The following is a 13,376-nucleotide window of genomic DNA, read 5'->3' on the forward strand; positions in this document are numbered from 1 at the left end:
TAATTACTGGTATGCTCTTTTCTACCGTGCTGTTTTTAGGCCTACTGATATTATGCAACTATAATGTCAACAACACCTTTATCATGCATTATAGCATACATATAAATCTGCAAACAACATCAATGTGTTTAAAACCAGGAAAACAACATGTGTGCTTAAGAAAAAGCTTAAGACATTTAATGATTTAACTTACAGTACACTATATACATGTATTTTGCACTTCAGTTTCATGTTGTTCAGCTGCTTCATGCATGTCTCTAGTTCACTTTACTCCTAAACCACTCAGCAAGTGTTTGCTGAATATTGCTAACAGTGTTGTTTTGGGTCCTCATGTGGCTTCTCCATCTTGACATGATGGAAAAATCTTGCCAAACACTCATCGTCTCTCATCACTGTTCAGCTGACTCTTTCTAAGTGATAAAAAACTGAGATTTTAGTCAACAGTGTTTTCAAAATCACCACAAAACTTCCTCTGAAGAAATATAGATCGATTGTTAAGAGTCTTGTATTGTACTTGGGCAGGCTTTGTAAGGTTGCACCGGCTATCACATGAGCTGGTGTGCATTTTATTTTGACAGGACGCAGTGTGAATCTTTGTGTAATTGTGTTATTTCTTAGAGACTGTTTTTCATGGAGGATTATGGGGTGGTGATGATGGATTCATTTGTCAGAGAAAATACACTATAACCTGTATCAAACTGGAACTTTTACCCTGACTTTAGAGGTGTAGAAAGGAACATGGGTGCATAAATGAGGCAACCCTTTTATGCCTCAGGCTGTATTAAATAATTTCACCTCCTTATGAAATGCTAAGGGGCTGTAGGATTTCCTTCTCCTTTCCTGTGTTTATAAGCAATTTCATATTTCAGATTAAGTTTATCATTTATTTATTGTTATATTAGTGCTGCATTTTAACATGATCTTAACCACTTAGATGACAGTTTGAAACATAATCATCTAACAATGTCAAGAAAACAGAATGTATGTATGTTCATTCCCCTAAAAAAACGATATCTATTTCTGGCGCTATTCATTTTGCGAATCAAACACTAACATCACAGAAACCTACTCAACTCAACTCACATCTCACTTATCAACACCATATTCAGAACCTAACAAAGAAGCTCAACCAGAAATTGTATGTCTCCAACAAGGCCAGACCATATCTCACCCCTGCTGTTTCAGACACATATCCACATGCAATCATTCTCTCAACATTATCCTACTGTCTCTCCATATGGTCCCTCACCACAAAGGAAACCACTGAACCCATAGCAAGACTATGCAACAGAGCTTGCAAGATCCCATGATAACTGCCTTGACTTTTCAAAGCGACACAAATAATCTAGCCATTAAATTCTACTTTCAGATCCTAAACAACAACTTCAATCCCACACTTACTGCACTCCTCCCAAGTTACAAGACAACAACACTTACACTAAGATCTGGAACGAGATTCCATACTACATTAGAGCAATAACCTCAATCAAACATTTCAAACATGCATATAAACACTATCTGATGGAAGGACAGACCTGCAACCATTGATTTAAATCCCATATTCCATTTTACTTACTCCGCTACAGTCTGCTACTTTGCATTGTCTATGTAGCTGCCTATGTTTTGTTGTTTTGCCTCTGATGATTGTTTGTATTTTGTTGCATAACCGGGGCCTGCTGAAAAACACCTTTTAACTGAGTCAGGCCAGTTTTAACTGTAACACACAATGTTACTTTTAATTCCTTTCCTTTATAAGTAAATGAAATGAAATGAAGGAAAGCTGAGAGTGCACCCTTTAACGTGTCTACTTCATCAAACCAGAGAGAATTAATTAATGAACAAATTGGACTACCTATAAGTCAAACATGGTTACATGGGTACTTTTAATGTAGTTCAGATCCCAGGAAAAAAGCATCAAAATTGAGCTTGTTTATCAGATAAAAAGTGCCAGGGGACAATCTCTCAGACCTTTGTTAGGGGGTGTCTTCAAATCCCAGAAACACCCCTGCGTACACCTAACTTGGGTCTGTTGTGACTAGGTTTGCCTCTTGGCAAAGATGAGAGAGGACAGCAGACTTTGAAAAGTTGAATACAGGCAACTCATTTATCATATATACTGATAAATATTAATGTTTGTCTATCAAATGTTCCCTAGCCTTCTGTCATTTTGCAAAGCTGGGCCATGGGCAAAACAAGTTGAGTGTAGGGGAAAGGTAGACATTGCTACCTTACCTGTTAATGCCAACCAAATACTCAAAAGACAAAGTATTGCTGATAAGCACAATTAACCATAATTTAAACATTACTGTAGTAACAAATGATCATTTTCCTTCCTCTCTCTGCTTTCTTTCAGCCCCCTCCACTCAACATGAGCAACACACCTGTCCAGGAGCCACCTGCCCAGGAACTGTCCTCCGGCAGTGTACACACGTTACCTTCCCGACCCTTACAGCCAACCTCTGACCCCTCAGCTTCTAAAAGAGTATGTTTCTACAAAAGCGGTGACTATAAATTCAGTGGGCATCGCATGGTCATCAATGCCCGCACCTTCAAGACATTTGATGGCCTACTGGACGCTCTGTCAAAGAAAGTGCCTCTGCCGTTTGGGGTGAGGACGGTCACCACACCTCGAGGGACCCACCTGATTAAGGCTTTGGATGACTTACATGACGGGGGATCGTATGTGTGTTCTGATCAGAAACGGGTGAAGCCATTAAACCTGGATGAAGTGAACCGGCGGCAGGTGCCATGGAATGCCACCAGACCCCACAGCGCAGGGCGGCGGAGACGACAAGGATCTTTGTTTGGTCAGTTTGGCAGGAGGAATGACGTCCTCACCAACAGGCCAGCAAAGGTCACTGAGAGGGTGGCAGTTCGGACACCAAAGAAGCTTGTGGTCATCAAAAACAGGGATCCCACTGTTAAACGCACAATAGTATTGCAGAGAAGAACAGCACCAACGTTTGATGCTTTACTGGATTACCTCTCCCAGATTCTGCAGTTCCCAGTGTTGAAACTCTTCTCTACAGACGGCAGGAGAGTAAGTATTTGGCAAACTGAAAATAGATGGAAGCATTACAAGAAGCTCCTTTTGTGAAATGGGTGCAGCTTATTCTGGTCTTTTATTGTGGGTAAATATGTGCTTAGAACTATTTTGTCTAATTTGGTGAGAAAATCGATACCACTCTCATGTCTGTCCGTTCAACATGAAGTTGTGGCTAGCAGATTGTTAGCTTAGCTTAGCATAAAGAATGGAATTAAACAGGCAACCAGCAGAGACTCCAGGAAGTCACTTTCTGTACTCAGCTCCTCCTGCACACAGAAACTAATGTCTTTCGACCAAACTGCACCTGCCAACCAAATCAATGAGCAGAAGGAAGCGTGCATCTACTCCTGGACCAGAGGCTTGTGCTCATGACAGTGCAAGATGTAAACATTAATGGCGTCCTCCTCAGCTGAGCTGTAATGTTAGCTAACTCAGTGGTGCTAGGTGAGCTAGCAGGAGATACACACTTCCTTCTGTGCAGTAATATGGTTGGCAGGTGTAGCTGGGTTGTAAGAAAATAGTTCCCACATGAAACTGTTTACAAAAAGGTCTGTGGGTTATCTTGGTTATTCTGGTTTCTGGAAAGAGACATTGCTGTTGAGTGTTTTTATATTGGTGCTTTGAGCACCACAAGCTGAGTGCCATCTAGTTCCCTTACATTTGAGAGAAGACAGACATCTCTACTTTTGAGATGGAATGTCCCATTTGTTTAAACAAATGAGATATATTTCCAGTCTTTATGCTAAATGGCTGATGGCTCCAGCTTCATGTTGAATGGATAGACAGGAGTGATATCGCTATTCTCACCTACAACTCTTGGAAAGAAAACAAATAATTATGTTTCCCAAAATGTTTTTGTTTGAAGTCACTCTGAAACGGAAGTTACAGCATCTTTAGCCCCAGGATTGTGATGCATTTACGAGTGAAACGAAATAATGTGGTACTAGATTTAAATTGAATCATTCAGATTTCATCTCTCAAAGTGGCTGTGGTTAGGTAGTAGTGTTCACCTTTACCCACACCTCCCGCAACCACTTTGTTAAATGAGGTGGACGAGGGACAAACAAATACACTAAACCTTGATCAACATCCTTTGGAAATTTGAGCAAAGCTTGCCAGCTGAAATCACTATAAATAGGTTATGCTATGATTTTGCTCTGCTAGCTACCCACTAGCTAACAGTGCTTTTATATGATGGGTGAAGTGTCACCCCAAACATTTGATTGGATATTTTTTATTCATTACATTCACGTCAGTTTGTTTGACAGTTTTTCACAAAACAGTCTCAAATTAAGGTCCATTTACTCACCTGTGCCAGTTAGTTTCACTTTTGTTTTCAAAGTGTTCAAAGGCATCCGGATGTAGATGCCATCAAGAAACACTGGATGAATAATTGTTGTTGTGGAATCACTGTATGTCAGACTGAGCTTTTATTCATCGAGCACTGATTTAATCTCAGCTTTGAACCAAGAAACATCCAAGAAATAGTGGGTGATATTATATTCACATACACAAAACGGTGCTGCAGTAAAACTAAAACAAATAACTGTTATGGGCTTTATTTTCATTCTTGTATTGTAACTTGTATTACTAGAAATTAGGAATCAAGGCTTTCACCCTGTTACTTTACACTTTACAAGTTTTCCAAGAAGTGCTAAGACGTGCTATCAAAATCTCTACCCCCTAGTGATTTATCAGTCGTAATCCTTCTTGTCCTGTCAACAGGAACAGACTTCCTGTTAAAGGTTAAGAGTGTTGAGAACCTTTCAGTGCATCCATCTTATTCCTCTAGAACTGCTTTATCATCTGTGATAAGATAGATAGATAGATAGATAGATAGATAGCACCTTGATACACTATGTAAATATGAATATAGTTGAACTACCAGCAAGCTACTGCACAATGTAGTTAAATTATTAGTTTTATTACATGTTGTTCACTGCTCCCCAACACTGTGGGGAGTGCAGATATACAACCAGTTTAAAGTGCCTAGCATAACAAGAAGTGTTTATGCTCCTCTTTCAGGTTGACGGTCTCGCAGGACTTATCCTGTGCTCTGGAGTTGTTGTGGCAGCGGGCAATGAGCCATTCAGATTAGCAAACTACAGTTTTCAAGGAACGGGCCAGATGGCACAAGTGATGTACATGGACACTATGGAGCCATCTACGCTACAGCCCAGATCTCGTAAGTTGTAGTCAGTACTCCTACAAATTGACAACATAGTCATTATTCTTAAATGCAAAGAATACAAAGAAAGAATGAAAACTTGACAGTCGAACATTTTAACACCATAAACACAAACACACTTTGTTTGCAGACTTTTTATGCATTCAAACATGTCTTGTGGGGACATTTACAGTGACACAGCTCGTGATGAGTGTGACATAATGGTTAAAAGAAAGAACAATGCCATCACTTCATTTTATCCACAATGGTCGTAAAGTGTGCTTCATATGTGGAATACAGTGGTTACTTGTTGTTAACCCAAGTCAGCACACCTTAAGTAAAAACAAGCAAACACATTTGCACTATTTATAGTGCTACCCCTATGAATCTGTGAGCTCATGTTTCATTGGCTCTGGCAGATGCATTGGATCCCCCTCCCATTCAGACAGATATCCAGCCAGCCTGGCCTGGGCCGGGCTAAAAACAACCATTCTTTTACCATGGGGTGGGTTTGATATCATGATTGACGAAGGAGCATCATCAGTCTACAAAATACAAAAGCCACACATCACACATTTCGTTGCTCTGTTGCGTCTAGTCTGCTCTGTCCAGCACAGCGTACAAGGCTCACGAAACCTAGATCAAACTGTCAAACGGAAACATTTTTTAGTGTACTGTTTAGCTGTAATTTGAGAAAAGTTTGAGACCAGTCTGCTAGTTTTTTCTTGGTTAAAAACAGACCAAGCACCACCTCAACCTGCATGCTCAGTCAGCGCTATGTCACACGTTTCATTGCTCTGATTGGTTATGAGTCTTTTCAAATGCACCCAGAGGTAATTTGGTCTGCACCCACTGATAACACCCTCTGAAAATCTAAATAAACTGATAAGTTTTAGACTAATTTACCTTCGTGAATTAGTCTGACAATGCCAGGCTAGTGCTATCTAACTGTTGTGGATAGTGTTTGTTTTATCTGTCCTGAGCCTTGACCTCATTACAATGAAACTGACCCCTCAAAGGAATAGTTGAGCATTTTTTAAAATGTAAAACTATTCTTTTAAATATACCTACCAAACCACTATTAATACTCTATGATGCTTTTTATAATGTCCCTAACTATTTTGTAACGTGTTTCTCTTTGTATCCCCTCTCTTTCATCAAACACCTCCAACTAAAGAGAACAACAAATCTTTGTCGAGTGGAAGAGGCTCAAGGAATTTTTCCTTATCATCAGAGAGATATATTGTCAACCAGATAAACAAGTCCAGAAATGGAAGCACGAATGGCCACCTGCATCACCACAATACATCATTTGAAACGGAGGTCAACCATCGTCCCACATCTGTAGAGACACGTGGAACTGGGAGGGTCGATAATCAGCATCATTCTTGCATTGTACCTCAGGACGATGACATCGAAAAGTCTTTCCGTGTCAATCAAGATGGCAGCATGACAGTGGAGATGAAAGTTCGTCTGACCATTAAGGAGGAGGAAATGCTCCACTGGACAACCACACTTAGCCGCTCCAGCCTTAGAAAGGGGACAGTTTGTGCCTCGATTTCAGAGTCAGGCAACAGCTCACCTGACTCAAACAACGCCATTGCCAAAGACTCCTCTAGCATCAGTGAAGATGAAACGAAAGAGGAGAACCATTCCGCTGGAGCTGGAAAGTGTGTCGGCTTTAACAACGAGCGAGCATATGAGGGCTATGCATCCACGGCTTTGGGGAAAGCAAAAACTGGTTTCAAACGCACTCCTACTCCAGGTCCTCGGCACGTTATGAAGAAGGCGTCTATTGAGAGTGTGAAGACAGTGACTGAGTCAGGGGTTCAGGAAAGCACCCTGGGACATTATTCCTATATGGAAAGGATGGCTGATGGTGAGATGACTGAGGGATACTGCGTTGTCAGACAGAGTAGCAGCAGCAACAGGCCAATCCCAAAGCCTCGGAAAACGGCATCTGCTGGAGCGAGCAACAAAGGCTCCCACTCCTCCATCAGGTCGTCAGGAGTAGCTGAAGTCCTTCAGATACAGAATAATGGGATGGAGGTTACAGAGACTGTGATGCATATTTATGAGAGTCAAGGCTGCTACGACAACTACTTTGCAAATGAGGAATATAGCACAGATGGTGTGCCCTTGCAAGGCTCCACTCCAGCCCCAGAAAGCAGACCGTCCACTGACTCACTGTGTCATTCATCCAGCAATGATTGTGATATAGATTTTAGCTGGCAACCACCCACTACTGACTCACTACAAAGACAGAGAGAGGAAATGTTGTCATTGTCATCAGAGCCAATAACTCCAACACATGAGGTTATTGCAACAAACTCCCAAACACAAGAGACAGTAAAGAATGACAAAACTCTTAAAAGTGAGACAAAGAAAAAGATGAATAAACCTGCTCGGAATAAGAAGGCTTCAACTTCAACAAGCAGCTCAGATAAAAAACAAAAGGACAGCATGGTTACCCCTCCAAAAAGTAGCAAACATTCATCTACAGACAAGCTCAGCAGCAATGCCAGTGCTGGAAAAAAGGCTTTAAGTTCATCAGAAAGTGCTAACGGTGGTCGAAAGAGTAGAGGAGCAGAAAAGCCTCAAATTAAGAAGGGTGAAAAGACAGCCAAGATAGAGCAAGCCTTATTAGCTAGCACCGAAAATGTGAGAAAGACTCCACCGAAGAGGCAAAACATAACTAAAGCAGCTGCTAGAGATAATGGCCACAATGTAAATACTCCAACTGTGAGGCCTCAAATGAAGAAGAACATGTCAGACATTTTACAACCCAAGAAATCACATTTGTCAAGCAAAAAGACAGTTAGCAAGCCCAAATCCATGACTGAAAACAGAACACCATCACCTAAAATGGCTTTAGAGTTGACTGAGAGTTTTTCGATGCCTTCTCTCAATCCTTCACCCGCTGAAATCCACCAATATGTTGAGAACTGGTTGGACAAAGTCAACCCAGACCCAGTGCCATATGCTGAGGAGGCCATCACAGATGAATCAGAGCCCCAGACAAAAGTTGTGTTTCAGATTGGCGGTGATTCTGAATCGGACGAAAAGACAGAATGCCAGTCTCATCTAGATGAGAATGTTCCATCACCCGATGATAGTATCAGGAAATCAGCTTCTTGTCTATCAGTACCTCACTGTCATGAACCTACAACTCTGCTGCCCAGTGACCAGTATATGAGAGGTTTATGTGTTTCAATGCCGAGTGTCAGAGTCAATCCTGTGTATGAGGAGAACAGACTGAGGCCGCACAAATCTGCAGAGGCCATTGGTCCAGCTGACAATCCGTCATCTTCTTCTGCATCCAATGTTATGGAGTCAAGAGCAAAAATAAAACCTGTCCTGCGGGAACTTTACTCATCGATTCACTGCATCAGAAGTGTGTGTGAAACCAACACAACATCCAACCTTGAGAAGTCAAACAGCCTTCCCGATTTCTCAGCACAGGTGGCGTCAGTGTTCGGCTCGTCATGTAAAGCCTTCATGTCATTCTTATCAGTGATGACTCTGCGAGATAACCTATCTGGGTCTACGCCGGGACTTAGCAGCCAATCAAGAAGCCCATCCGAGGCCATGCTGATGTTGGAATCCCTGCAAAAGATTTCTGCCATCGAGGATGAGGAAGAGCTGAGGGCAAGTCTGACGGATCTACAGAGTAGAGCGTCTTCTCAGTTGAGAGAACGCTGGAAGGATTTCCAGATCATGAGAGAGAGGCTTGAAAGTGAACCGCTGTCTCCCAGAGTTTCAGAAACAGAATTCGCCCTGGATGTTTTCTCTGAAGGGGGTGATGCATTCGAGGACATTGATGAGCTGATGGACGAGCTGAATATGCCAGAAGACCTTAGAGCAGAGATTTCTTCAACAATCCAACAAGCTAAAAGTTTTTACCCTGTAGAGGAGAGCACCTTTGTAGAAACTGAAGTAAACCAGTCGGACACGGAGGAAGATGTGGAAAAATTTGGTGAAGAATGCAATGATGAAACGAAACAATCACCGGAGCCTGATACTACATGTACAGCTGAGGATATTACTACTAATAATTATTTTGAACAGGCCAAAACGCTGAATGAATCAGAGCAAGAACCTGAAAAAGAATCAGAAATATCACAGACTTTAAAAGATGAGCCCTTAATAGTCAAAGGAAATGAAAAAGAACAAAAGGAAGAAGAGGAACAAGATGAGGAGGATAGAGAGGGGGTGACTGATGGAGAGGATGGAGATACCAAAGAGACAGATGATGATGGTGGGGGTGGTGAGTTTAAAGAGACCGAAACAGGTAAAACAGAAAGGGAGGAAGAGGCAGAAGAGGGGGAAGTGACAGAAGTGGATGACAAGGGGCAGGAGATTTCAGAAACGACAAAAGGAAGTGTAGAGGAGGAGGAGGAGGAAAAATCTGTTCAGGAAGTCAGGGAAGGGACAGAGGAAGAGATGACAGTGGATGAGGATGAAGAGGAAGAGAAATTAGAAGAAGCAGAGGAGGGATTAATGGATGAAGAAGTTCAAGAAGCAAGAGAGGATGATATTATTGAACAGACAGAGGAGGAAGAGGAAAGGGCGGATCAGGTTGGTAAAGAAGAAAAGGGGAAGGAATCGACAACCGAGAAGAGGCAAGACCAAGAAACTGAAGAAGAGGCAGATGGGGTTAATGAGGAATCAGATGAAGGAGAGGAAGTAGGAAATACTGAGGTAATGGAGGAAGAGAAAGAAGAGGCAGATGAGGTTATTGGGGAGAAAAGTGAAGAAGAGGAAGAAGGAAATACTGAAGAAGTGGAGGAAGTGGAGGCAGATGAGGTTACTGGGGAGAAAGATGAAGGAGAGGAAATAGGCAGTATTGAAGAAGTGGAGGAGGAGGAAGAAGATGAAGCAGGTGAGGTTACTGGGGAGAAAGATGAAAGAGAGGAAGTAGGGAACACGGAAGAAGAGGGGGGAGAAACTGATGCAGATGAGGTTACTGGAGAGAAAGATGACGGAGGGGAAGTAGGGAACACAGAAGAAGAAGAGGGAGAAACTGATGCAGATGAAGTTACTGGGGAGAAAGATGAAGGAGAGGAAGTAGGAAACATTGAAGAAGTGGAAGAGGGAGAGGAAGAGGAAGCAGATGAGGAAGGAGAGGAAGTAGGAAATATTGAGGAAGTGGAGGAGGGAGAGGAGAAGGAGGAAGAAGAAGAAGCAGATGATGAAGACTTTCAGGAGGAAGCAGGGGATGGTATTGAGCTTACTGAGGAAAACAACAAGGAAATGAAGGAAGTTATTAAGGAAATAGATAAAGGAGATGAGGTAATTGAAGAGACGGAGGAGGAGAAGGAGGAAGAAGAAACAGATATGGTCACTGAGAGAGCTGTAGAGGAGGAGGTTATTGAGGAGGAGGATGAGGAAGATGAAAAGGCTGGGGAAGAAGATGAGGAAGAGGACAAAACGGAGGTGGTAAGTGAGGAAAACGATGAGGAAGAAGAGCAAGAACAAGAGGTGGTGGAGGATGGTGAGACTGTTGAGGTTATAAATATTGAAGAAAGGGGTACTACCGATGAGGAAGAGGAGGGAGAAGACATTGACAAGAATATAGAGGAGGAAGAAGAGTGTAGCGAGGGTGAAGAAAGTGGGAAAGAGCTGGAGAAAACAGGAAGTAGTCTTGACGAAGAATCAGAGGAAGAGAAAGACGTTGTGGAGGAGATCGAGATTAAAGAAAATATGAAATCAGGGGAAATGTTAGTTGAAGAGGTGGGGGAAGACGATGAAGACAATGAAAGTAATGAGTTAAATGAGGGTTTAGATGAAGAGGAAGAGCAAGAATCAAAGGATGAGGTAGAGCAAGATAATGCTACCGATGATGCAGATAGTATTACCAGTGGTACAGATTGTAAAAACGTGCTAGAGGAGGCCTCATATTTGCAGCAGCAGAGTAGCGAAGAAGCAGATTTCGATACAAAGGTAGCAGAACATAACACTGAACCATCAACCAAATCCTCTGAGGGTCAGTGTGAGGATGATAAAGGTAATGGAACAGACACCGTTAATGAACTTGATACAGAAGACGAAGGGGAGCCTCATGAGGGAGGAAGCGGCAATCTGCCACATCCAGTGGAAATATCACAGGAATTACTTGACTTTGTTAACTCTGCCCTGCAGTCCTCTTCACTTATATTCACGTACGACCCTCAGGGGAACATCAGGATAGAGCCAGATAAAGCTCGAGTAATACAAACTAAGCAAATTGTAATCCCAAAAAGCAAAAAGGATGTTTCATATGGCTTAAAGCGTCTCCCGAGCCCGAGCACCTCGGATTTGTCTGACTACAGGCCAGAAACTTCAGAGAGTGGTGGATATAAAACTCAAGACTCTGTAGATATTGTCACAGAGAGTGGAGAAGAGTTTTCTTCAGTCTGCCAACGTAGGACTGATAACTCTAACAGAAGGACAAATGCTGAGCGAGTTAACTCCAATCTGTCCGTTGCAAGTCACTCAGAGGAATTGCAAAATTCCCAATTAAAAAGTGGAGGTAGTTTCTCTTCTTTTGACTCAGGCACTAAGGCCTCAAAAGAGGACCTGTCTTATTTCAGTGCTGCAAGCTCACAAAAGGCAGATACCGAACCTGTCAGAGAGGCCACAGGGTGCATTTCTTCCTCCCCAGAAAAAGACTTAGCTGATGGGGTTTTGATCGACCAAGGTAGATGGCTGCTCAAGGAGAATCACCTCATCAGAAAATCTCCTCCAGTCTCCCTGGGAATGTACGGTCAATTAGACAGCACATCCATAGACACAGGTCAGGAGAACAATAGCGAGGATTCCCCGTCTCTTTGTAAAACCCAGCACAACCCTCTTGTAGCTATATCCTCATCAGAGCTTGAGGAGATGGCGAAGCCTCAAACTCCGAAGTGCACCTACTACAACATGCCACATGGAAGTGATTCGGACCCCTTTTTGGATGATTCCAGTGTCAAAAGTGCGAAAAAAGATGCAAGCAGCGTAAAAGGGAGAGGCGTCAGGGTGTCACCTACGATTGATACAACCAAAACCTGGGCGAGTAAAAATGGTAGTCTGTCTTCATTTGCATCAGTTGAGTTTAAAATACCAGACAGGAAAGTGCATCCTGAGGGGGAGCCCTCAGCTGTGACAAGGGCAAGAAGGACATCTAGTGGAGGGGGGAGTGTACTGCAAGCACAAGACTCCCTCGACACTTTACATGTGAGATGTGGCCAATACTGTCCCATTCTGTAACAGCAGGACTTATATCTCACAGAAATAATCACACTCACACTGGTCCTGTGTGTGATATTAGTCTCAGCTGTGGTTATTTTGTTCTAATGCAGGTAGACATTTTCTGTGTTTCCTCAGATAATCATGAACAAAAACTTTTCTTGCAGCACCGGACCTACGAACTGGTGATTGGAGGGAGTTGTGCCTCGTATTTATGTTTGAATATAGTCAGAAATGTATGTTTACACACATTAACTTCAGTGTTGGTGGCTGAGGAGCTCAAAAAACTCGAATATAACACTATCAGCAAACAAGAACAACTCTTCTTTGTTACTGATTCAATGCTCCAGACTGTACTTCAGTGTATTATGTATTATTACCACAGTACCAAATGTCATCAGTTTCTTTTTTTTCCCAATACATCAGAGAAATGACTGTCTGCCAAGAGACAACGATTTAATTGCTTGTTTGGGTTCTTCCAGAATATGCGATGCATGTTCAGTGATTACTACATTTCCAAAGACAGCTGTGGATACTCTTAGGGATTTAACAAAGGACTACTGTGTTCCAACTGAGAACTGATTATTCTTTGATAACAACATTCCTAAATTCATTATAAGGCAGCTTCTGACAGAATGTTGTTTTTGACTGTACAAATTTTGATTCAATTACTCAATAAACCATGCTTCATTTTTTAATTGTGTTTATGGTTGCCATACTAAACCCATTAGAAAACAGCTTCTCTCTACCTCAACTCAAGTTTGTTACCCAGGCTTTCTGTTATAGTAAGTCATCAGGTTATTTTTTCAGACGTTGGAAAGCTCCTTCCAGAGCCAGTGAACATTACTTGTTATTTTTCACGGGCTGAGAAATACTGCCTGTACTGGTAAACTGATGAGGAAGTGTCAAATCAATTAAGTGCATTTTAAAGTTGGGCTGTTTTGACTGGACAGT

At 42.2% G+C, this 13,376-nt stretch overlaps 1 protein-coding gene across 1 annotated transcript; it reads left to right on the top strand.

The window, feature by feature from the left end:
* Positions 1-2,368: 2,368 nt before the first annotated feature.
* LOC117272187 (uncharacterized) lies at positions 2,369-13,120 on the top strand. The gene is made up of 3 exons (XM_033650957.2): positions 2,369-3,040; positions 5,072-5,231; positions 6,391-13,120. Exons 1-3 carry the CDS (start codon positions 2,369-2,371, stop codon positions 12,441-12,443), a joined length of 6,885 nt encoding a protein of 2,294 aa, XP_033506848.2. The 3' UTR covers positions 12,444-13,120.
* The last annotated feature ends 256 nt before the right edge of the window (positions 13,121-13,376 follow it).

This window comes from Epinephelus lanceolatus, chromosome 12 (genome assembly GCF_041903045.1).
Source record: "Epinephelus lanceolatus isolate andai-2023 chromosome 12, ASM4190304v1, whole genome shotgun sequence".
NCBI lineage: Eukaryota > Metazoa > Chordata > Actinopteri > Perciformes > Serranidae > Epinephelus > Epinephelus lanceolatus.